Source organism: Pseudopipra pipra, chromosome 13, assembly GCF_036250125.1.
Source record: "Pseudopipra pipra isolate bDixPip1 chromosome 13, bDixPip1.hap1, whole genome shotgun sequence".
NCBI classification, from domain to species: Eukaryota; Metazoa; Chordata; class Aves; order Passeriformes; family Pipridae; genus Pseudopipra; species Pseudopipra pipra.
In genome coordinates this window covers 5,568,772-5,591,960 of record NC_087561.1, presented here as the reverse complement: position 1 = coordinate 5,591,960, position 23,189 = coordinate 5,568,772, and the positions used below count along the sequence as shown (strand labels likewise).

At 44.9% G+C, this 23,189-nt stretch overlaps 1 protein-coding gene across 5 annotated transcripts in view; it reads right to left on the bottom strand.

The window, feature by feature from the left end:
* MAMLD1 (mastermind like domain containing 1) overlaps positions 1–23,189 on the bottom strand; it is a 256,661-nt gene that overhangs the window by 67,998 nt on the left and 165,474 nt on the right. The window contains exon 1 of one of the 5 annotated variants that reach the window (XM_064669752.1): positions 13,424–13,733. The exons of the other annotated variants lie outside the window; for them this stretch is intronic. Coding sequence (XP_064525822.1) covers positions 13,424–13,477 — 54 coding nt within the window. The 5' untranslated portion in view covers positions 13,478–13,733. Of the gene's footprint in view, positions 1–13,423; positions 13,734–23,189 lie in introns of those variants that run through there. 5 annotated transcript variants of the gene reach the window in all.

The following is a 23,189-nucleotide window of genomic DNA, read 5'->3' as shown; positions in this document are numbered from 1 at the left end:
GCTCCTATTCAGTAATGAAATGTCGAGTGACTCATTCTTTCTACATTTGAAAAAGCTCTCAGAGAGAACCAAAGAGTCTTTTACTTTCCTGTCTGCCTTTGTAAACACTGAATTACATCTCCTTACTTCAGAGAAGCTACAATGCTTCAGAACCAGCTGTAAAAGAGAACATTAACGTCTTTCTGACAGAATCCAAGGCCACCTTAAGATTCCAAATTTCTGTTGAAGGAGATCTGGGGAGATGTTTCATTAGCACCTCAGATGACCTTCTGAGCCAGCTTCTCGTGCCCAGCAAGGTGCACTAGTCTCACGCAGACGTGCCTGGGAGGCTGGCCCAGGGAAGGCTGACCCGGGGCAGGCTAGTCCTGCTGCTCCGGGCACTTCTGCTGTTCCATGTGGGTCAAGTGCCAGATTATTTACTTAATGTCTTAAGCAACTTCTGCAGCTCAAACTTAGCTCATGCAGCCATTGCTGTCACTTGGCAGCGAGCAGCAGGTTAGCCAGGTGAAAGCGGTCTTCACTGTTTCTGCCCCAACCAGCCAATTTACACAATAAGGACAGCAGAGCTGTCATACCTTGACTTTTGTCCCAGTGTTAGCACGGCTCAAATCCAAGGGGCACATCCCATAGCTGCACGTGGAACAGCAGCTGTGTGCTCAGGCCAGCTGTGTGATATCTGGGCTGCCCCAGCACTGAGCTCGCCCAAAGAAAAATCCTCCTGACAAACCAAACCAAACTAAACCAAACCAAACCATGCTTGTGATCATGGGAACTGTGCAGCCCCGGCACTGAGCCACTCCCTGCCACAGCTCTGTGTCTGGAGAGGTGACACCGGGTGAGCTACTCGGAGCAGAGCCATCACAACAAAGGCACAAAAGCAAGAGTACAAGGGAAAAACAAGAGTTGCGAACTTGAAAAAAACAGAACTAAAGAAAAGCAGTGTCTGGAAGTCAGTGTTCAAGAAGGACAGAAAGAGCTTGCGCACAAGAAACACTTACTGTTTGAACGGAAGTTGTTGGAGATGCTGGACCTGGTGGGCCAGGCACAGGAGGGATTCCAGCCCTACTGAGGTGGATCTGGACCTGCTGTGCCTCCATCCCTCCATCATCTCCCAGATACCTGCCCAGCTTCCTCAGCTCTCCTTCTGTCTCCTTGGCTTTGCCCTCTCTTTGGTCCCAGTCCACCCCAGCCCATCCCTCTCTCTCCCCTACCATTGCCTCCTCGTACTTTGGACCTCTTCACCTCTACACCCCGAGGTCTCTGGTTCTCCATCTGTGGCTTGAGCAGCACCAGCCCACACAGATGGGCCAGTTGGTGCCGCAGAGCAGCTCAGCTTGTGCTGGCAGTGCCAGTCCACCTCCTCACCAGGACCCAGCAGGACAAATGCACAAACAAGAGCTACACTACCAACACAGCTATGCTCCAAAAGGAAATGACCACTGGATGTTATTGCATAACCTTTCTTAATAATGAACGTGTATTTCTTGAAAATACATGCCACCTAATCGTCTTGGCATTGCAAACATGTACCACAGGATGGTAATTTAAGGTAATCAACACCTAAGCTCCATGTAAAGTTTAACAGTTTGCTCCACTATTGAACTGGTTTGGGTAGCAGATGGTAAAGCACTCAATGGCACATTTTCTGCCATCCTCATATAAAGGGCTGTACCTGTTTCTGTTCCAGGCACGAACGCCAACAAATGGACATTTGCTGGACTTGCTGACCATTGAATATCCTGAAATAACAGACACGTAGATGCTCCACAGGGAGGTCCTGTGGGCGGCCAGAATTGGTCATTTCCCAGCTAGTTCATCATTACTGCCTTTCTTAGATATGATAAAATTAAAGCTACAGGCTGGCACAAGACCTCTGGTAAGTAATCCAGGCCTTATTTGAACAGCTACCCACGCAGGCAGTAGTACAGGTCTTCTTACACAACAGCACTTAACACTGTTGCTGTAGCTCACAGTATTTCTAAGTACACTGTCCTTCCAAGTGACTCCTGACTGTACGCAGCTTGGCACGTGGGCAGCAGAAACCAGTCTGAGTGGATCGTTTGGATTTCAAACCACCTCTGTGGACAGTCACTGAAACGCTCTATTTCTATCTAGCTTGTGGCATGCTGGGGTGGGGGAGAGAAGAACTGACAAGGGGAAAATAGAAATTTGTAAATGATGTGTAAAGCCAAAATGCTTTTAAAGAAAGGGCGATCCAGACTGCCAAAGCCAAGCATTTTCCACGTAAGTAGAGAGACTGGGAAGTGACAGGGTGAGCAATAAACAGTTCAGCCTGCGACATTAAAGATTTTCATAATTTATAACCAACAGAAAACACACACTTCTCCTTCAGAACACAGAGCGCAGCCCCCAGCATCCAGTTAATGGTGGTGTGTACAGGGAGCATACTTACACTAATTGACTGGGCCATGGCTGCCCCAAGCACTTCTGCAAGTAGCATTTCTACAGCAGCGCCGTGCAGAGATGCTTCACATTTATTAACTTGTTTGGTTTTGATTGTTGGATTGGTTCCCCATTCCCAAGGCACTCAGATTTATTCTTTTAGCTTAACACTACAAAGTAATCAAATCACTCTGTTACAGCTGACAGACTGTGGGAGCCCTGAAGGGGAGGGGAGAGCGGCATCAGAAGAAACATCTACATTTTCTTTTACATCCTTCGCACTTGCCCTAAACTTCAGGTTTGACTCATCCATATCTCTGGAATTCAAGAATATTGAACTTTAACTGACATGGGAAGTTATTTGAAGATGCAGGACTTTCACTTGAAATTAAGGCTGATCTACCTTCTGGGATCACGGACCAAGATTCACCTCTCATAAAGTCTGAAAAGCTCAAATGCACTCTCCTTCTGCTTCAAGTCAAACATAAGTGTTGCTGTAACCAAGAAAACATCTTTCCAACGCTGTGTAGATTCAAACCAACCAATCCATACATAAGAAGAGGAGATGAGATGGAAGATTCAAACATGCCTTTGTGCCCTTCCATCAAATGTGTAGAATAGGTAAGAACAGGAAGACAAAAGAGATGGCTCAGAGAGTCAAGATTAATATGGAAATGGAGAAAAAGGGCATGCCTTCGGCTGGATTTTGTCTGTGTCTCTTCAGTACAATTTATTTTCAGCTTTATGCAATGCAGTATCAGAAAATGCTTAGCACACAACCCATGATGTGGAAGACAAAGAGCATTTTTTTGATTTAGACAAATTCCAATGTCCTTGTCTAATGTTACCCAATGCAAAATTAGAAAAAAATTAGTGCTTGCATGGTCCTATGTGTTTAAAAATAATTTGAATGACCCACTGCCTAAAGTATGGAAAGGGTCCTCTGTTATTAAAATCCAACTATATTTCATTTTAGTCTGCACCCAAACTGACCGGGTAAAGCTTGAAGAAAATCCCCCAGTGAGTTTTTTTTAATCAAGAAAAACAACAACAACAAAAATCATGGAGCCTGTGATCAAATAATCTTACAGCGTTTGGACTTAATACACCAACAATGTCAAGCATTTCAATGCAGTAGCATCAAAACTAGATATTTACTGCTTGGTACTGAGTAACCATTTGAAAAGGGAGGAACAAAAATTCCTTTTTAATGAGTCACCATTTGACACTCAGAGATCAAAACCTTTTGCCTGTATTTCTGACTGGAAGATTGTATATACTTGAGTTTTTCTCTGTGACTTTATCTAAATCCACACAGTTAATTAGGAAAATAAGTAAGTTAAAGTAACAAAAAAAGTGAAGTCCTTATAAAGTACCTGATCATCAGCATGATCTACTGAGTTCCTGAAATACTGGACACATTCAGATATTTTTTCCTTATACAAATACTTGTGAAAATCCTAGTAAGATTTTAAGTACCTACTCAAAGCAAAGTAAAATTATACTCAATATCTATTCCGATAACCACATGAAATGAGTGTTGCATAATTATTCTTAAACTAATGCAAATGTTTACATACTAAATGTTACATACTAATGCACAGGGACAAAGCTTCTCGTGGGTGAGTGGAACTGTGTACTACAAATGTCTTCATAAAATATTGACCTGATTACTTTTGCCTAAAACTTAACCTATGAAGATCTGTAACAGAGAATGAAACATTAAAATACATGCCTGAGGGTAGATGCCATTTTTGTCTTTAAATATTTTCTTTCCCCCTACATAGAATTCTGAAGTTTCAGCAAAATGAAAGATACCATGATGTGATATCATGGGAAAAAAAATTAAAAACCAAAAAATCTACTTGCGTTGGTATTACAGCCAAAGCAAAGAAATAAAACTGTTGTTCATACTGAGGGGGCTTACAGTAGGATGTACCTGCCCTTATTTTGAATGTAATTTCCAACTACTTGAAAAGACTCTAAAGACCTCAGCTAGTAACAAACACTGATGATTTACGAATTATTTAACTAGTTAAGGATGCTTAGTGTGCAGGTAAAGGTAAAGCACTATTACTCCCATTTTACAACAGACAAGTAAGAACCTGGGAACTATTTACTCCAAAAATTTCCTCCAGCAATACATACATACAGATATTCAGGCCCTTTGAAAGAAAATCTTGTCAGCTTTGAAAGTAGAATAGGCATTACTCGGGCTTGGTTTCCACCTTAGGAGACCTTCAGTGTGTTATATGAAAACTCATATCCTAAAAATCAGAGCAGGGACTTCCCAGTCCTTCCACACAGCTATGAAACCACCATCCTGTGGAATTACTGACCAGCAAGAGCGTCTCCATACCTGACTGTCAGCTCACTGAACCATCCCGTCCCTCGCATCAGTCGATCTTAATTTATGTTCGATTTACTTGTAGATTGGAAGTAATTAGAGTAAATAATTACAGTAACTGGTTACAGTTTGGGAATTGAGAGAACTGAAGAAAGAATTCAGAGAAATAACCTGATCTACTACTGTAAAGAGAATCAATCATCGCTCTCCTTCCATTAGTCTTTTTGGCAATCCTGTGTCACTGTTGTCACAAGCCTGGATAACGATGCCACATTAATTCTCCTTCTGAGAAAGGGAATACAAGATGTGACTCTGTAACTGTGTCCTACCTGACCTTGGGGAATCTTTAGGGGAAGTTTCCCATCAAATGCAGTTACAGTTTTTACTGAAGGAGAATTAGTGAGTTGGGCCCATGCTTTGTAATTTGAATACGTGATACAAAGTATAGAACCAATCTTCTGTCTCCATTAGAAATAAACTGTCAGTACATAACCAATGATTTTTCAGTTCCAACGCTATGTGAGAAACCACATTTTCAAAATAATTTCAACAAGTCTGGCTCAGAGGTGATGAACATGGGGCAGGATAACAAGAGAACTACTGCACTTTTCTGATGTAACAACAGCTCTTTTAGCTACATTTACCTAAACTGCAGACAGGCTGCATTTCCCAAGACTAACCTTTCCAAAGGGAAAAAAAAAAAAACATGCCTTTGTTTTATATATTACAGAACTGGAAAAGAAGAAATTCATTCCATGTTTCGTAACAGGAGCAGACTCACTCCCTTCAAGACAACAGGCTGCTCTCAATGCAGCGTGAACTGTGGCACTGCTGATGTCAGTGTGAGCAGGGAGAAGAGGACATACGGCCTTTTGTACTGTTCCCATGATGCTGCATGTTTAAAAAAAAAAAAAAATCATTATCCAGGCTGGAAGAAACCCAAGCCATTATAAATGTTTGTTTACTGCAATTTGGCACACCTTTTGAGAAAAAGCAACTACTCTTAGACATGTAATCCTAAACCAAAATGTGAGATGAGAATCAAGCAGAAACCATGCATTATTTTGAGGAAACCATTAATTATTTTGGGGAAACTTTTGCTGTGATGCTTATTTGAATGCTTCTCTGTAACTAGGTATCACTTCTATTACTGTGGCTATGACTAACGAGTTAACAACACTATTTACACTAGTACTGTTGTGTCATTAGAAACAACAAGATTATGTACTTTAATTCTAATGCCAGTACAATTATTTTTACACCAAGTGTGTCAGATCTGACTCTGTACCCCCTAAATTAATTTCAGAGTAGTGGCTAAATAAAATGACATACTTCTTTGTGCTTTTGTTATAACACGCTCGTGTGCAGCAAACTGTGAAGAAAATGTAGTAATTAGAGGTTAAATTAATCCCTGACAGACAGGCAGCTTAGTAAAGCTGGGCCCTCTTCAGAAAACCGAGCATAATGCTTGCCAGTCTTTCAGAATTAGGCACAAAGAACAGGGAAGATTGGCAAGTCCCTCACCGCTGCGATCCAGCCGAAGGGATGGAATGCTGAGAAGTCGGAGTAAGTCTTCGAGCAGCCAATACTACCAGGCAGATCTTGTGACAAATGTGATTTAGAGCTCCACGGGATTGTTGCTGCAGCCACTCGAACTGCCTGATCAAGATCAGCCACTTGAAATTACAGACAGTCTTTTGCCCAGCAGAACAGGCTTGTAACCGCCGTGTAATCCACCTTGAGATGTTAATAAAAGCGAACAATGGCATTATATTTCACAACATAACTAGAAAGTTACCTTGCTGCTTTGGATTTTAATGCAGGTAATGGGTTTCATTGCCCACAACAGAGTAAATGTGCTGGGTTACTCTGAAAGCAGTAACCAGGTATATCCGGGGTCGGTGTAACTCCCGAACCAGCTCAGAGTTTTGAGGTACTTAATTCTAGAGAAAAAAAAACCCAACCAAACTTCCACAGAAAAGAAAAAGAAAAAGAACACAAGAAGAAGGAGGCAGCCAGATCATGATGATGATGATGATACCCAGCAAGTATTTCTTTTGTGTGCATGTCAACAGAGGTAAATGTTTTTTCCAATCTCTCTAGCTGTGGCACAACAAAAGTAGCTGGGTTTTAAATGCATGCAAACACAACCTCTTATCAGGAGGAGGGTAAATGAAAGGCACTCTGTTTCATGAAAAGTGTCCTGGCTCCCTGGTTTTTATGGTAAATCCTGGTGCAGGAATTGCAGAGGTATCACTGCCTCTGTCCCACTGGACTGACATCTTCCCTCCAAAGCTGGAAGGTGCAAAGAAACGGCTTCTCTCTGGGTTAATGCTGTTGCCACTCAAGAGATTGCTTGACATGGGATGACACAATCCCACTGGTAACACCCGGCCCTGCAGAAGCAATCTAGATCATGTCTGCACCAGACTGAGTCCCCAGCTGTCCCTGACCAAACAGGAAGGCACAACAGGCACCTGCAGAGGGATCACCAAGTAAATTTAAAAAATAAAAAAAAAAAGTAAAAAAAAGTAAAATGCCTGTATTACAATTCAAGTAGAAGTCACACAGGAGGCCTGTAGAGACTGCAGATCCATGTGGGAGCCCATTAACACCACCAGTATTTCTGTACTACCCAGATCATCAATTATTAACAAATTAGGACATGCCTGATGGGGTACTTATGTAACACTCCTTTATCAATAAAACTGCCAAGTCCCTTGCAGGGAAAACCAGTGTGGCTCTCAACGGCACATCTCTTTGGACAGGGCACGACAATGAATACTGTTTTCCCCCTCCTCAGCCTGGCTGCCCATTCCCAAAGAGGAATGTTGTCCAGCCTGGCAGCCCCGTCGGAGGCCTGGAGCGCACCCCAGCCTCCCGTGAGCAGCAGCCCTTTAATCAGGTCAGTGCTTATCAATGGCTCATTGTAGCGATGAGGCAGCGCTCGGAGTGAAGGGCCGTACGAAATCCTGCATCCCGCTGCATCTCCCACGCCTGGGCCCCACTGGCTCTCCACTGGCCCCACGGATACAGCCTCTGGCCACACACTCCCTGGGCACAGCACGGGTCTGCCAGCCAGTCCAGCTGGCTGGGCTGCGGGGTAGGGAGTGGAGGAAGGAAACCCACAGCTTTTTCCCCTGCTCTTCCCTTTGGGCACAACTGGTCCCCCACAGGAGCAAAGATCCAGGTAAAATTCAGCCATCGGAGACAATATCTGAGCCCTGCTTCGCTTCCATTTCATTCCCCCCTTCAGTCAAGCGTGAGCAGGATAGGGGCACACAACAATCCCTCGTCCCTACTCAAGGGCCTGATCCTTGAGCCCATAATTCCAGGATGAAAACTGAGTCTTATCTACTACAAAATGAGAAAAGGACTGCTAGTCTGGGCCTGATAGAAGAAAGCTGGGTGTACTCTCCTACCGTCAGGCCCAACAAACACCTTGCAGTTCATCCAAGGTGCACACCAAAGTAAACAGCTCTGAAAGAGCTTTGCAAGTAAACACGGCACAAAGAAGGTATTTTCCTCTTGAAAGAAAGTAATGACTTAGTAATACATTTTCCTCTATTTAAAAAATGAAAAATATTATCAGTGAGCAGGGCTCCCAAGAGGAATAAGAATTCTTCCTAGCTCATTTGCATTTGCACGTTATCCCTCTGACTGCATTGCTCTCTGGTAGCGCAACTGGTGACTTCTAAAACCATGGAGTTGCATCCTAAGAGCCATGAGCCCTGCTTACACTGTCACCCTGAGATATACTTCCATTGTGAACAGAGCTAACAGGCAAGTCCATAGCAACTGCAATGAAAGAGATCTACCAGAAGACAAGAACATAAAGTGAAACCTTTAAGTGATAAAGACTTCAATTATCTGTGCAAAGCACTAAAAGTAGTAATACAGAATAAGGGGAGGAGACTGTGATACAAGCACACACTGTTTTGCAAAGTTTCCCTTCAGCTGCTGGCAGCTCTGAAATGTGTTGCAGAAAGTTAAAATTGTGATCAATATCACTGCCTATTCTGCAGGGCTGGTTTGGGATTTTTTTTTTTTTTAATTGAACAGCATTATTCTTTTTTCTATTTTTGCTTAAAACAATATTCTGGTATCTTCCAATATCCAGTCCAATCCTGAAACAACCCTAATAAGGGTACTAATAAACACCAACCAGTTTCTTCACATATTTGTTAAACGATTGCCTTTTCAAGGGCACCCCTTTTAGGGGTGCACAACACAAAACTTACTACAAGTACACAGTGCTACTGTGCACATTTGGCATTTTACAGCAATGATTTAAAGTTCCCCTTGAAAATTACTGGCAAGGAAGGAAGTTCTGCATAATTTTAGCACTCAACATCTGAAAAAATTAGAAATGTCCCAACTGTTCTTTGAGATGTATAAAAGAACAGTTGAAAAACTTACAGTTGACTGGTGCTACCTAGGTTACCCGTCAATGGCATTGAGACTGGTATATTATTAAGAGAGGTGTATGATGGGAATTGGTTTATTGTGCTGATCCATAGTAACCAACTCCTGTTCGTCCATCATTTATCTCTCTCACCAGCGACATATGGGTTTGTCTATTCACACTCTCAGCATTCTCTCTGCTCCAACAAACAGTCAGCCTTTTCTGCTGGGATAAGGAGATTTTTTAGTTACATCCATTATGTGCGTATCAACATTTATGGCAGGAAGATAATTGCCAAAGAGCTCAGGGGCATAAAAGCTCCCTCTTTATAACACAAACCCCCTTTAAAAATCAATATTGATATAAAATAGTTCAACGCAAAGCCTTGGTGTGTCTTCTGCTTCCTTCAGTTCAAAATGTTGGTTCTGTTTTTTGTTTTTTTGTTTTTTTTTAAACATAGCAAGTCAAACTGGAACATCAGGCAGAAAGCCTTCGTAGTGAGTTACACCACTGCTCTTCCCACAGAGGAAGAAATAGCAATGTACAATATTAATTGTTCCTCAAAGAAGTGAGCGGCAAATGTGTCAGATATAAAGAGGGTTCCTTGGAGAGGTGCCAGCACCATTTAAACTGATTTAACTATCTTTATTTGGAGACCATACCAATTACTAATGAATCGTAACTTATAGTCACCTTCGCCTAAATCTTGAAAAACGCTGACACAGCCAGCACCAGGGAACAATGAAAACCTGGGAATCCTGCCTCGTTCCCTGTTTCAGGAGCTCAACCTTCTACTACTCAATCCCCCAGTTTGGATAAACCCATTTGACACAGCTCCTCCAAGATTTACTTCACATTCCCATGGCTATGCACTCATAAAAGTTATTTTAAGGCAACTTTCATCAGAGTAGCAAGTAGCACAGAACATTTATTGATTAAATGACTGGGAACCAGTGAGTTGCACTGTACTTAACCTACAGGACGACTCAGGGATTTTACTTACTGTTGTCCTTGCCCTTGTGTTACCTTCTGCCTCCCTAACTTTTGTCTCTCTCACGAAGCCCATTCTTAGGTCAATCCTTGTCCTACAGTCACATCCAGGCAGGTTGCCCTGATCATTTAAGTCAGGGCAAGAGTGTCAGCCTGACACCTGGGATCATGAACTCTTCCAGCAAATCTTCCTGCGTGTTCAGAAAGCATCTTGCACAATAGCTTCCTAATCCCATTTTAAATCTCTGGATGCTGCCACACTATAACATTTATAACAGGGTCAGTAAAAAAGCAAAACCAAACCCACTGTATTTATAAAGCACTCCTACCCTGTGTTAACAGGAAGCCATACAAAAGAATTTTTAAAAATATAACTGCTTCCTTTAATTACTAATTCCCCTTCAAACCCTTTAACAACTATCTTAGCTTTAAAAAAATCCAAGAGACTTTGCAGGTTTGAAGTACTTAGTTACAAGGGACCAAAAGCGAAGCCCTGTCAATATATGCTTTTCTGATTCTGAAGTATTAGTGAAAAAGGATTAAAAATAGGATTTAAAAAAATGTCTGAAAATAAAAAGCTAAGTTAAATTTGAGCTGCTCAATTCTAAACATTGAACAGCTTTTCACTCACTCGAGGGCTCTTAACTGCATGTTACCTGCCTTACAGAACAGACTATTTGTTTTTTATCCCTGAGCAACAGACTATTTCCTGGTTGAGTTTAAAAACTCTGTGACGTTCCAATATCAACCCACACATGTGTGTCACTGTCAACGTCAGTGGCAGGAAAACATTAGAAGTCACCCCTTGCTAATGCTTTCCTAACATGGAATTTCCTTGTACCTCGTCCCCCAGCCCACCTCCTCCTTCAGCTGAGAGCATCCTTCCCAAAGTGGTTTTTTTTTTCTCTCCTATAAACATATGGCAGGGAGAGAGAACTGAAAATGGGCAGTGCCAGCACTAGATCGCTGCTTTTTTAGGTGCTCGCGTGTAACTTACTCAAACTGCTCTCGCCGCCTTTCACTCGGGAGTGCGGCCGCAGCGAAGAACCCCCCGTGCGCGGGGGCTTCCTCCCCAGAGCGCTATCAGTGCCTTCCCCCCCGCTGTTCTCCTCCGGCATCGAGCTCCTCCCCACTGCCACACAGGGGTACCACACTGGTACCACACGGTCCGGGCAGCCCGGTTTGGGGGCGGCGGGGGCCGCGCCGACCCCGGGATGCCCGGGAAACCCGGGGCGGGGGGCCAGCACCCAGCTGCCGGCACCGGCAGGTTCAAGGCCGTCCCAACTCCCTGCTTCCCCGAGGCACCATATGGTCCATCTCGCACATCAGCAGCTTTATTTCCCCCATCAGCTCGGCCCAGAGGGGGAGCACCGGGAGCAGCGGCCACCCTTTGCCCCCCAGTCCCCCGGGGGCACCGGCATTAGGGCATTACCCGGGGATTACGGGGCTAAGCAGGGGAAGACTCGCGTTATATAACCGGGGGAGCGTTCCGCCCTCCCGGCGCTCCCACAGCCCGCCCTCCGCCCCAGCCGGGGCGGCCGCACGGCGGCGGGGGGGGTGGGAGCCCGGCGCCTCCGCCCCCGGCCCGCGGAAGGGGCCAGACGCAGTTAATCTCCGCGCTGGAGGGTCGGGGGAGGGACTGCGGGGTGCCCCCCGCTGCCCGAGGAGGAGGAGGAGAAGGAAAGCTCTTCCAGGAGGCTCCCTGCGAGCGGCCGGTGCCCGAAGGATTTATCGGCTTCCGACGGGACGAGGCTCGGCGGCCGCGCGTCCCCCGCACCGGGGACCTGCCCGCACGGTCCCGCCGGGCCGCGGCTCCGCGGAGCCCCCCAGCCCCGCTGCCTGGCCCCGGGCTCCGCCGCCCCCCCCGCCGGGAGCACCGTGGAAAACAAAAGCGGCCTTTTAATTTATTGTTCCGGGGGGGGGCGGGGGTGGGAGGGGAGAGCGGGCGGTGTGAAAGGAAACCAAAGCCCGTTTTCTTCCCAGAAACGGCCGCTCTCCCCGGGATCCCTCCGAGTCACCCTGGTGACAATCCCCCTCCGGCCAAAGCCGAACAAAAGCCGCGATGCCCCCAACCCCGGCGCTGTCCCGGACCGAGCAACAGGCCGGGATAGGCGGCGGAGGAGGGACCGGGAGGAGGGACCGGCTATTGACGGGGGAGAGGGGCAGCCCCTGCCTGGGGGGGACGTGGGACGGAGCCAGCGAGCGCCGTGTTTACCCTGCGATCGCGCTGAACCCCGATCTTAATCACAGCATGAGAAACCAAAACAGTTTAAAGCGTGAGTCAGCACGCGTTTTGTTCACGCGTTCTTATTCCGAACACACGGATGGTCTGGGAGCGAGCGGCGGAGGCGCCGCGCCGGCCCCATCTCCCGCACTCGGGGCTGCTCCCGCACACGCGCGCCGGCAGCTCCGCCAGCGCGGGGCTGAGCGCCGGGCTCCGCGCTGCCCTCAGCAACAACCCAGGGCTCCTCCGGGGCTCGGCCGTCAGCCTTTTGTTCGCAATGCTGCCTATCGAACGTGAGCTTCAGGCTCCCAAAATAACCAGGCACGCGACTGCCAGCACAAATACCAGGAGTTATTAAAAAAAAAAATGATACTACAGGGACCGGCGCTAGCCCCTCCACGCGTGACATCCTCCCGGCGGAGTCCCCGGGCGATGACGGGTTTATCCTCCCCTGGCTGTCTGATCCAAGTTTAGCTGGAAATCCCCCGCCGATGGCTGAGCCCGCCCGGCCGCACTGACACGGGGACCCGCGGGCTGGCGGCGCCGGGTGCACCGGCGGGTCCCCGCTCCCGCTCGCCCCCGGCAGCATCCACTGCCTCTTCCCGCAGCCTTCACCGCCTCTTCCCGCAGCCCAGCGCGTCGCTACCCGAGCAATGACACAGAAACCCACGGAGCGTCCCCCGCCGCCGCGCACTGGCCGCCCCGCCGCCGTGCCTGGGACCGCACCGCAAATCATCTTCTTCACCACCATTTTACAGCCCACAGACCCCCTTCTCCCTCCCTCCCTCCTCTCCGTCGTCCGAGCTGAGCTCTCGCCATAAGGGAGAGCGAAATTTCCCCCTCAAGTTTCTGTCCCCTTCCCTCCGGCGGCCCCGGCACACGGGACCCGCGGGCAGAGCCAGCCCAAGGTGGGCACTTCTTGAACCGCCCCTGCAAACTTTCCAGCCTGGCTGCGGCCGTGCCGAGCCCGGCGAGCAACTATTCCGAGGGTGTTTAAGTCCTTTTAAACCAGCTCCTACTTTCCCAGCCCATATCGATTTCAAATGCGACTTACTGGAATATGTGGCTCCATCCGTGGTGCTTCTACCCGCTGGGAAACCAGCAGCATCTTGGACTGGGGATCAACCGGCTTTTAGATCCACTTTGGCTGTATGGAGCAAACCCAGCGCCGCAGAGGACTCGCAGCCTGTTTTCGCCTTTTAGGTTCCAGACAAGTTCATCCTGGCGTTGCAGTTTGCTAATGATTCACTGTCTGTCTCGATCTGCTCACTACATTTCCATCAACCCACAGCTTCCTCACTTAGAAGGTGGAGTTTGTGGGGTTTAAGTTACTGATAGGCATATCTAAGTGCTGTGTCACTCAAAGAGGAGGAGACACACACACACACTCACACACACAGACCGCACACTCACACACACACACACACACACACACGGACTGCTCCAGGCTTAAAGGGGAAGTAACACTTTCTTCTCTACAGAAACTGGACACCTCACAGATCCAAGGATTTTATTTTTTTTCTCTGGGCATGAAGGTGAAAATTATCCAGCCTGTGGTCCGAATTTTAACACACAAAAAGCTGCTTAGCATGTTTAGTGCCTTCCTTGTAGAGCTTCAGGTTCATTTAACACAAAGTTGGGTAGGTCAAAAAGGTACTGGCAATTAATTGATTTTTTTTTCCCCTTCTAAATCAAAGTGCACAAACCACTGAAAAGAGAGCCCGAGGCATGAAGTGTAATGGTTTGAGTTATTGTTACAGAGCGTAGCTTCCTGTCCCTTTATGCCCTATGATATGATATTCAGCACTCCTAACACTCATAAAAGGGTTAAACTCGTCTCACACAGGTGAGCCCAGGTTACCAAGAAGGAAACAGTAGAGTTGTTTCATTTTCACCTTTTGTGCTATGTGCATGTATTTTTGAAGACAGGTACAATTCAAAATAGGGAGCTCCCATAAAGCCACACACTTCTCATATGACTAAAAATGTGCTTGTTACAAGCTGCAATCTCTGAATATTCATTTTGATAGACCACCAACTGAAAGGTGAGAACCTGTTCAGACCTCCTCTTGGACTGTGCAGAAAGAACTGGGAAGAGCAAGCTGCAGGCAGCTAGAAGAGCACAGTGGGTCTACAAATAATTGCTGGTATAATTTCATTTTATTACCTTGCTAAATCAGTACAATTGTCACTCTTGTCCTGATAGATCAGAGATGCTAGAAACCCTGTCCCAGTACACTGACTCAATGGATGAGATGTAGAAGACTTAGTAGCATTTGTAATAAAGTGCCTAATTTCTTAAATCATTCCTGAAATAGTAATATTAGTAAATTATCTCTATAAAATTACAAAGAGTTATTTGAATACCCTTTTACTGTAGCCAAATATATAAAAGTAGAGCCAGACTCTGGCCTCACTTTCCTGAAAGTTTTCTGGACAGCAGTCATCGTCAACTTGCAGTAAACTTATAGACCACCAAACCCATCTTTGTACCTCGAGTTAATAAATATGGGCAATATCAGTTCATTAACAGAGAAACACTGGTTTTCAGCTTTGCTGAAGCCTCTCCCTTGCCTGTGACAGCTGTAACAATGGGCCCACTTCCCTGAGCAGTATTTGTGGTACTTCACTTTACACTGTTTGGAAGCTTTTCTATTGTTTCTGCCTTATGTGTTATTTAAAATTACTTTGATGTATTTTGTCAATTGAAAAAAAGAAGCACAAAAAATAATAGACTTGTGTGGGTGTAAACACCCTGAATTCTACAGCCTCTGAGGGCCAGATCTCAAAAGGTTTCAGTGTCTAAGGAGGGGGTTGTATTGACAACTGATGTTTGGGTTTGCTGTCCAGATCAAATCTACAGCCCTGCCTGAGGTGCTGAGGCTCAAACACAGCATTAGTGCATCAGCATGAGATCTAAAAGAGCTAACACACTGAGCAGGCTCAGTGAAGACACACATTCATCATGGAATTAAGCTCCACCTGCAAGGAGGTGCCACTGTCTGCCCAGTGTGCAATGTTGGAAACGCTCCCCTGAAGATACATGTTTGTGTAAGGGCTCCCATCTTTCTTCCTGGAGCATTTTGGACTAAAACACACACGTATGAAACAAGGGACACACAGGGATTCCCACACTCTGTAGCTGGACCTACTGACAACACCGTGAGCAGATGATGAACAGTGGGACCATGTCAGTTTTTCTATGCAGCACCTACAGTGCATACCAGTCATGGTCCAGAAGTTTTGTCATTTATGATTCTTGCCAGACATCTGAAGTTCCTGACAGATGACAGTATTTCCTAAGAAGTGTCATTTGCTTTGATCACTTCATAAAACTAGACCAAAAGCCTTCCTCAAAAGGAAGACGATGTGAGTAGGGTGTACAGGAGTCCTGTCCATGCCTGCTCAAGCAGCAGGAACTATGCTGCTGCCTTTAGTTGCCAAGAGGATCTGCTTGCCAGGCAGTGGTTTGTGTTCTCCTCTCTAAGATGGGATGTGCTCTCAGAGGAAAGTCAAATCGAGACAAGCGCTTTTATCAGTTACTCCACAGCAGAATTGTGGCAACATTTTCTTTTCCAAACCTGATGGCTGGAGCTGTTCAGGGTCTGGATTTCACTCTGGGAGCCCAGTGCCCATGTTCCCATCCTGCCAAGCCTGGTGCACTAGGCTGATTGGGCAAAGCTGTACAGTGGCACAAGGACAGGTTTGAGTGTAGACAGAAGCCTAATTCCAGACAGCGTGAGCATTTAACAAATCCCTCACAGAGATCACTCATTTTCAGTGATGGGTAATGGCTAAGCAGGGGATTCCAAGGCTGCAATTTTGGTCTTTGGTGATTAAATTATGACCCCTTTCTTTAGGGATATTTACTCTAGCTGGCCTGGGGGAATCCCTGGCTGCTCTGGAATCAATAACAAAACTTTCACTGGCTTCTTCGGGGCAGTATTTTGTCTTCCCAGGTTAGGCCTCCCCTAAGCGAATTGCAGACTATCTTATTGCTGTGCTTCTGTCTTATTTTGAAAAAGTGAGCTGTAGGATTTTGCAGGAGAGAGGCAATTCTAAGGGCATCAAGGCTGTTGTTATGGCCATGAGGCTTGACAGAATGTATCCTAGTACCTCAAATGCTTCCCCTGACACTGGCCATCAAATCTGGGCTTGACTGGCTGTGATTAATCACATTCTTTACAAATTTTACAGTAGTTTGCCACATTTCATTTAGCATCTTTAATATACATAGAAAATACAGTTTGCTTCATTCCTTTATAGAACTAGTGTTTCTTTCCAAATGGAGATGTCTTACTAAAAAGCCAGAGTCTGAGAGCTGAGAAGTTATAACTGTATCTGAAAAACAACAAACTGATGAAAAGGGTGCTTTGAACTCTTTTCTGGAAAAAAAAAAACCAAACAAACCAAAAAACTAAAAACCAAAACAAGACAAAAAAACCCCACCCCAAGAAAACATAACAAACCAAAAAACCCTAAACAAGCCTTTTACTCCATGGTTCTGAAAAGCATTATTTTTTTTACCTAAGGAGAACTGTTAGCTGGAAAGCTGCACTTTCCTAAATAACTGCCCAACGTTAAGTTCACCAAGGGAAAGGATCACTCACTCAGACACAGCTTTGATGGGTTGTATGAGCAAGAGGCACTGCCAGTATAAGATGGCCAAGGGCTAGAAAAAAGACTTGCATCTCCCAGGTTGGTGTGAACTAAACATGCTAAAACTGAGCATCCAAGTAAACATAATGGTGGGACTCTGTTCTCCCAGGAGAACTGTGCCTGATTCCCAGCTGGCCTCTGGGTGCTCCTGACATCAGCAAGGACAACAAAAGTCCAAGCAGACAAGGGATGCTCCACAGCACGCCTTGCACACTGAAGGGAAGCGGCAACTGAGCAGCCCAAGGATGCACCACAGATTCACTGAAGGATTCACAAATGTGTCAGAACCAGATGGACGGAAAGCACGTGATGCTTTCTTCTTACACGTCTGCAACCTGAAATCAAGGGAAATCAATGGCTTTGGCCAGATGGACCTTGGGTTTGACTGGTCAGTATTGCATTTCTTACGCTAGATCAGATCAGTGATCCAGCTGATTTGGTATCTTGTCTCTGACCACAGGCAATAGCTGATGCAACAGAAGATAGAAAAGAAACCTTTACTGAACAATTGCAGGTTGAATTGCAGGCAGTGGCGCAAGTTTCTTAGCAAGTTTCTTTTTAAGCAAAGCCAATCTGTAACTGGCTGATGCTCAGAACCAGGAAGGCTCATGTCCTTTCGGTACTTCCCCATAGGACACCATAATATACTGGGGATGAAATTACTAATGCATGCAAAATTTCAATTCATTTCTGAAAGCCATGATGCTGTCACCATCAGTAACATCATGTGTTGAGTAAAGCAGCATCTCACGTCATTTCTGAACATGAAATTGCATGTTCTTTTTCATAGATTCAAGCCATTCTATGATGCTGTGTTTTGTGTTGGAAGGGACCTTAAAGACCATCTACTTCCAACCCCCTGCCATGGGCAGGGACACCTTCCACTAGACCAGGTTGCTCAGAGCCCCATCCAACCTGACCTTGAACACTTCCAGGGGTGGAGCAGCCACAGCTGCTCTGGGCAACCTGTGCCAGTGCCTCACCACCCTCACAAGGAAGAATTTCTTTGTAATATCTAATCTAAATATATATTTTTTCAGTTTAGCTCTTTTCTATCACTACGTGATTTTTCCCTACTGGAAGTATATGGGAAATACCTGAAAATAGATAAATTGCATCAATAAACAATTTTAATTTCCTCAGTAATGCTTGCTACATTAAGTAATTTTATGTCATATAGAAAAAGTCTATAATTGATAATTCTAATAAATTCTAATTTTTTAAAGTAATGTTACTTTTAAGAAAATAAGAAGCTTCAAGGAAAAAGTGTTTGTGAGCAGTTAACTAAAGGGTTTCAGCATGACCTTCATTTGACACAAAAGAAGAACACAGCTGATCAACTTTCCCTTCCATAAATCATTATTTACATGAATTTCCATGGAAGAATGTATAGGTAAAATCATCAAAGGATGGCCTGCCGTGCTACCATTTCAGTGGGTACATGAACTAGTTTAGAAAATTATATAAATTTAAGTGAATTAAAACTTTGTCTTTTGTACAGAAAAATAGACACCAATTTAATCTCCCTGCTTAGGAATTAAGAGATTACAACTCTATGAGTAATTTCTTCATATTTTCACAGAAAGGTACTTAGCATGAAGTGTGTATCTTCCACTATAGCATAGGTTAAAATGAAGTTGTTATATTGGTTGCCAAATGCTTGTTCCAAATTGATCTCCTTTGATCTTAAATTTTAAACTCAGAAATCAATTATTTGCATAGCTCAGAGAAACACTTAAGCACATGCTTCACATTATGTACAAGTATCTCAGAAGTGGAAGGGATTACCTGTGTGCTGGGGTAAACACACAGATGATCAAGACTTGCTTGCACGAGGCAAAATCACAACTCTACTGACATCCCAAACTCAAGACAGCTACTCAAAACCTTTTCATGTAAACATGAGTCTGTGGATCTCATCCAGGCATTCCACTTTCACTTGAGTCAAATCCGGCCTGTAAGATTTAGCTCTGCGATATTTTACCTCTCACTCTCTCCCCTTGCAATCAGGCCATACAGAAATCTGCAAAGCGCTCTGAATGCAGATCCCCACCATGACTGAGGCTGGGAGGCAATGCTACAAGAACATGAAATACCTGCTGCCCCTCTGTCAATGCCAAAATCTATAGAGAGGCTGAATTATGACCAACGTGTTCAGCCTGGAGAAGAGAAGGCTCCAGGGTGACCTTATAGCACTTTCCAGTACATAAAGGGGGCCTAGAAGGAAGATGGGAACAAACCTTTTAGCAGGGGCTTTTGCAATAGGCCAAAGGGTGATGGGTTTAAACTAAAAGAAGGTCAATTTAGATTAGATGTTTGGAAGAAGTTTTTTACTGTGAGGGTGGTGAAACACTGAAAGGTTGCCCAGAGAAGTGGTAGATCCCCCATCCCCAGGAAACTTTCATGGTCAGGTTGGACAGGGCTCCGAGCAACCTGATATAGCTGAAGATGTCCTTGCTCATTGCAGGAGGGTTCGACCAGATGACCTTTAAAGGTCCCTTCCAGCCCAAACCATTCTGTGATTCTATGGACTGTTTTTGTAGCAGATTTACAGACATTTCAATTCTGACCTCCTGCAGCTAATAAGATTTTCCATTAAAAGCACAGAAGATGATACAAGCGAATGTAATATCCCATCTAATAGCTCTATTGCTAGCAACAATACATTGAAATGTTTGCTCATAAATGACATTTTTCCACTTCTGACTTGTGCATAAAACATTATCCCCCTTGATTTGTGGCATGCCGGCTGCTGGCTCTGCCCAGCAAGCACAGTCCTTGTGCTGGGCTGCAGGTGTGTGGGATGGCAGGGCTGAGCATTTCACCTGCAGCCTCAGCTACATCTAAGAATGAAAACCACCACACACTGGACCGAAAGGTACCCGTGAGCCCACAGGCATCGTCTAAACGAGCCCGTGTGAGCGATGCCTGTCGCTACCCAGGAGATGCCTTTTCTCGGCAGTGTTCTCACATTTGTCAGTTGCTGCACAGCTCCAGCAGCCAGATGGGCATAAAACCAGCTTCCACAGCCCAAGGACGGGGGATTGGATCAAGGAGCAAACAGTGACAGGCATCACTTGCCAAATTTCCAAGTTAATGACAGGCCTGGGCAATGGGACGCACTTATTTGACTCCTGTACCTGACTGCAATAAGACACCACTCAGAAGATATAACAACATAAACAAGGTTTAGTAATAATTCTAGCCTTGCTGTTTCTCACAGTTCATACACACAAGCAATGATCAAGGACATATGGACCTGCCTCAACTCCTCTAGAAGACAACAAAAAGGCAGAATCTGACCCATAACTGATAAAAGATATTCCAAATTTAAATATCTAAGCATGAGAAAATGTTTCTATACTCGTTGTTTTTAAGACAGGATCATATAATTTTTCTTTCCTTTGGAAACACACCTTTCTTCCTTAATTTTTCCTTTCATTCCTAAAGCTGTCCTCTCTTTGCTGCAGCTGACACTATTTTTTAAAGCATTTTCTATTTCATGACTGTCAAACCTTTCTTTCCATGCCAGATACATGGCAAAGTTACATATTTTTCAACTCAAAACAATTTACATGAATATTCATAAACTACCTGATGGCAGAATTGGCCCTGAGATTTAAAACCATAAAGCCCACAGAGACAAATGTTACCCTCTTCCCTTTGTCAGAGATCCCTTGGATCATGCTTAGAAATTATACTTTTATGCAGTTGTCAAGAAAATGCAAAACCAATGCATGAAACATTGTATGCTCTGTTTATTAAAGAAGAGTGTCTGTGATGATACAGATATTCAGCCAGACTAGGATGTTGCCAATGTCAGTTTGTGATTTACTAGAAATTATTGATTTCAAATCTTGGTTTCCCAGGGCTACTGAGCATATCCTGTCATATAAATATGCATCCGCTTGCTAGCGGCTGCAGCCTTCTGTAAAAATGTGTGTTGTCTCAACTAGTGTCAGATTTCTTGAGCCAAAAAATAAAGCTTTACTTCCCTTCAGTACAGGAACGAATAACAACTATTAAGATGCATTTCTATGTCTGATACAGTATCAACAAAAGTATGGCATCCATCCGGAATTATACATTTGGTTATTGAAATTAGTAAGGCGGCACAATCCTGAGAAATTACACTACCCTCCCTCCAGGTCCCCCAAAGAAAAGTACGAGACAGGTAGCCTCAGACTTCTCATATAAATCAAGAAACAGCTTGAATTTAACTACTTTTAGGTACAGATCTGTTACAAGCCAGTTACAGAACATGCAAGTGCAAAAGGATGATGGATATAGTAACTGTAAAATAGGGCCAATAGTTGAATTGCCAGCACTTGTAAGGGCAGATTGAAAGGAGAATACCACTGTGAGCCCTTGGGAGCTCAAGCATCTGTGTCCTCTCAGACTGTCCCCCCTCCCCAGTCCCACTGTTCTCCTGCCCATCTTCTGCTCCTTGTTACCCAGCACATTCCTCCACAGTATTTTTTTTATTTTGGCCCTAAGTCCTTAAGACTTACTTCTGGTACTTCTGCTGTGCTTACACCTCTAATCCCAGCTACCCACTCTGTTGCCTTCCCTTCCCAAGGAAAATACTCCTGGGTGGAGACAGGTCTGTCTCTGACCTACTGCTGCAGCCGCTGCTGCCAGGACATGGCACACGGTCCTGTGGACAGCACCAGGCTGCCTGCCCACTGACAGGGGGACTTTAAAGACCAACAAGAGATTTCAAAAGGTTTTGGACCTTTATGGTTCAGTCATTAGCTGTTTATGAAAGTTCAGTGGCATTTCTGGGATTTGGAGAAAGATGCTGACAACTGTGCTGCATGCTCCCTTTGGTCCTATCCATCTCAGTGGTCTGAGAATGGGCTTGGTTTTATATTTTTCTCCAAAAAAGAAACCTCTGTTTTACCATCACTTTTCTCAAGTCACTTGCCTGTCATAATGACTTCTCTGTTTACAAAAATAAAAAATCTTCAGGGCTGACAGCGGTGGCAGAAATGACAGAATCAACAGGATTGTATTTTCTTTTGACTTCTCACTTCACCCTCACTTGTTTATGTACAGCACAGAATAGATTAACTTTGGGAACAGCAGAACAGGGCACAGCCCTCACAGGACCAGCCAGTCTAACCTTTGCAGGTAAAGATTGCAAGAGGTACATGAATCAGCTTCCCTCCCTTCCTGCTGCTGTGGCTGGTGCAGCTGGGACAGGCAAAGGAGTTCCCTCCCAGAGAGGTGATGGTGATCACCCGGCTCTGCTCTGCCTTCCAGTTGCTTTCTGAAGCAACATCACCTGCATTTTACACGTTAAATTGCGGGAAGCTGCATTTTGCCACGGGAGGATGGAAAAGGTGGGAAGCAGCTTCCAGTCCCCCCTGGCTGATGCCTGCCTCATGCACAGTGCAGCCCCACAGAAATGAACCCCTGAATTCTTTTTGAGTAGTCTGGCTCTTCCTAAGGTATTTGAAAACAACTTATTCCCAGATTATGGTGAGACCCTCTTGCTCTTGCAGGAAAAAGAAAGGAGAGAGAAAAGGAAGCACTGCAACTTCCCAAGCCACTTCAGCACTAATAGCAGTATGATCCCGAATCAATGCAGAGGGGCTGACAGCAACAATACGTGTTAACTGCTGTGCTGAAGGGGCTATTTAACCTGGCTAGGAAAAGTTATTTCTGCCACAGCTATTTGAACAAAACATTTGGCAATTAAATTAATTCAAGCATATCCTCTCTTTTCATGGGAAAAATGCAGGAAAAATCCAGGCAGAGAATGAATGGCATCTCGATTAATGAAAAACTGCTCAAAAAGAGAAAAATAATGGTTTTCTAAATATATTAATATTACATTCTGTGGTAGCACCATATGCTAGTTTCCTAGATGCTGGTAATCCTGATGTATTTTTATCTTGGCTAGTACCAAGGAAGGAGTTGTGCAAGGCCAAGTTCTTCCCACATATCCATGTTGAAAGCAGTTTACCTTCCCTCTGTGTTGTGAATATGAACCAAGACAGCCAAGCAACTGCTTCAGAGCATGCCTTTATTTTCTGGCTGTATCTGACTGGCTTTTAAATATCATAATACTGCATCTCTTGAGTCTTTGATGAAGCCTTTTTTCCATAATAGAGCCTGGAAACGTGGGACTTAAAAATCACAAGCCTCTACTGTTT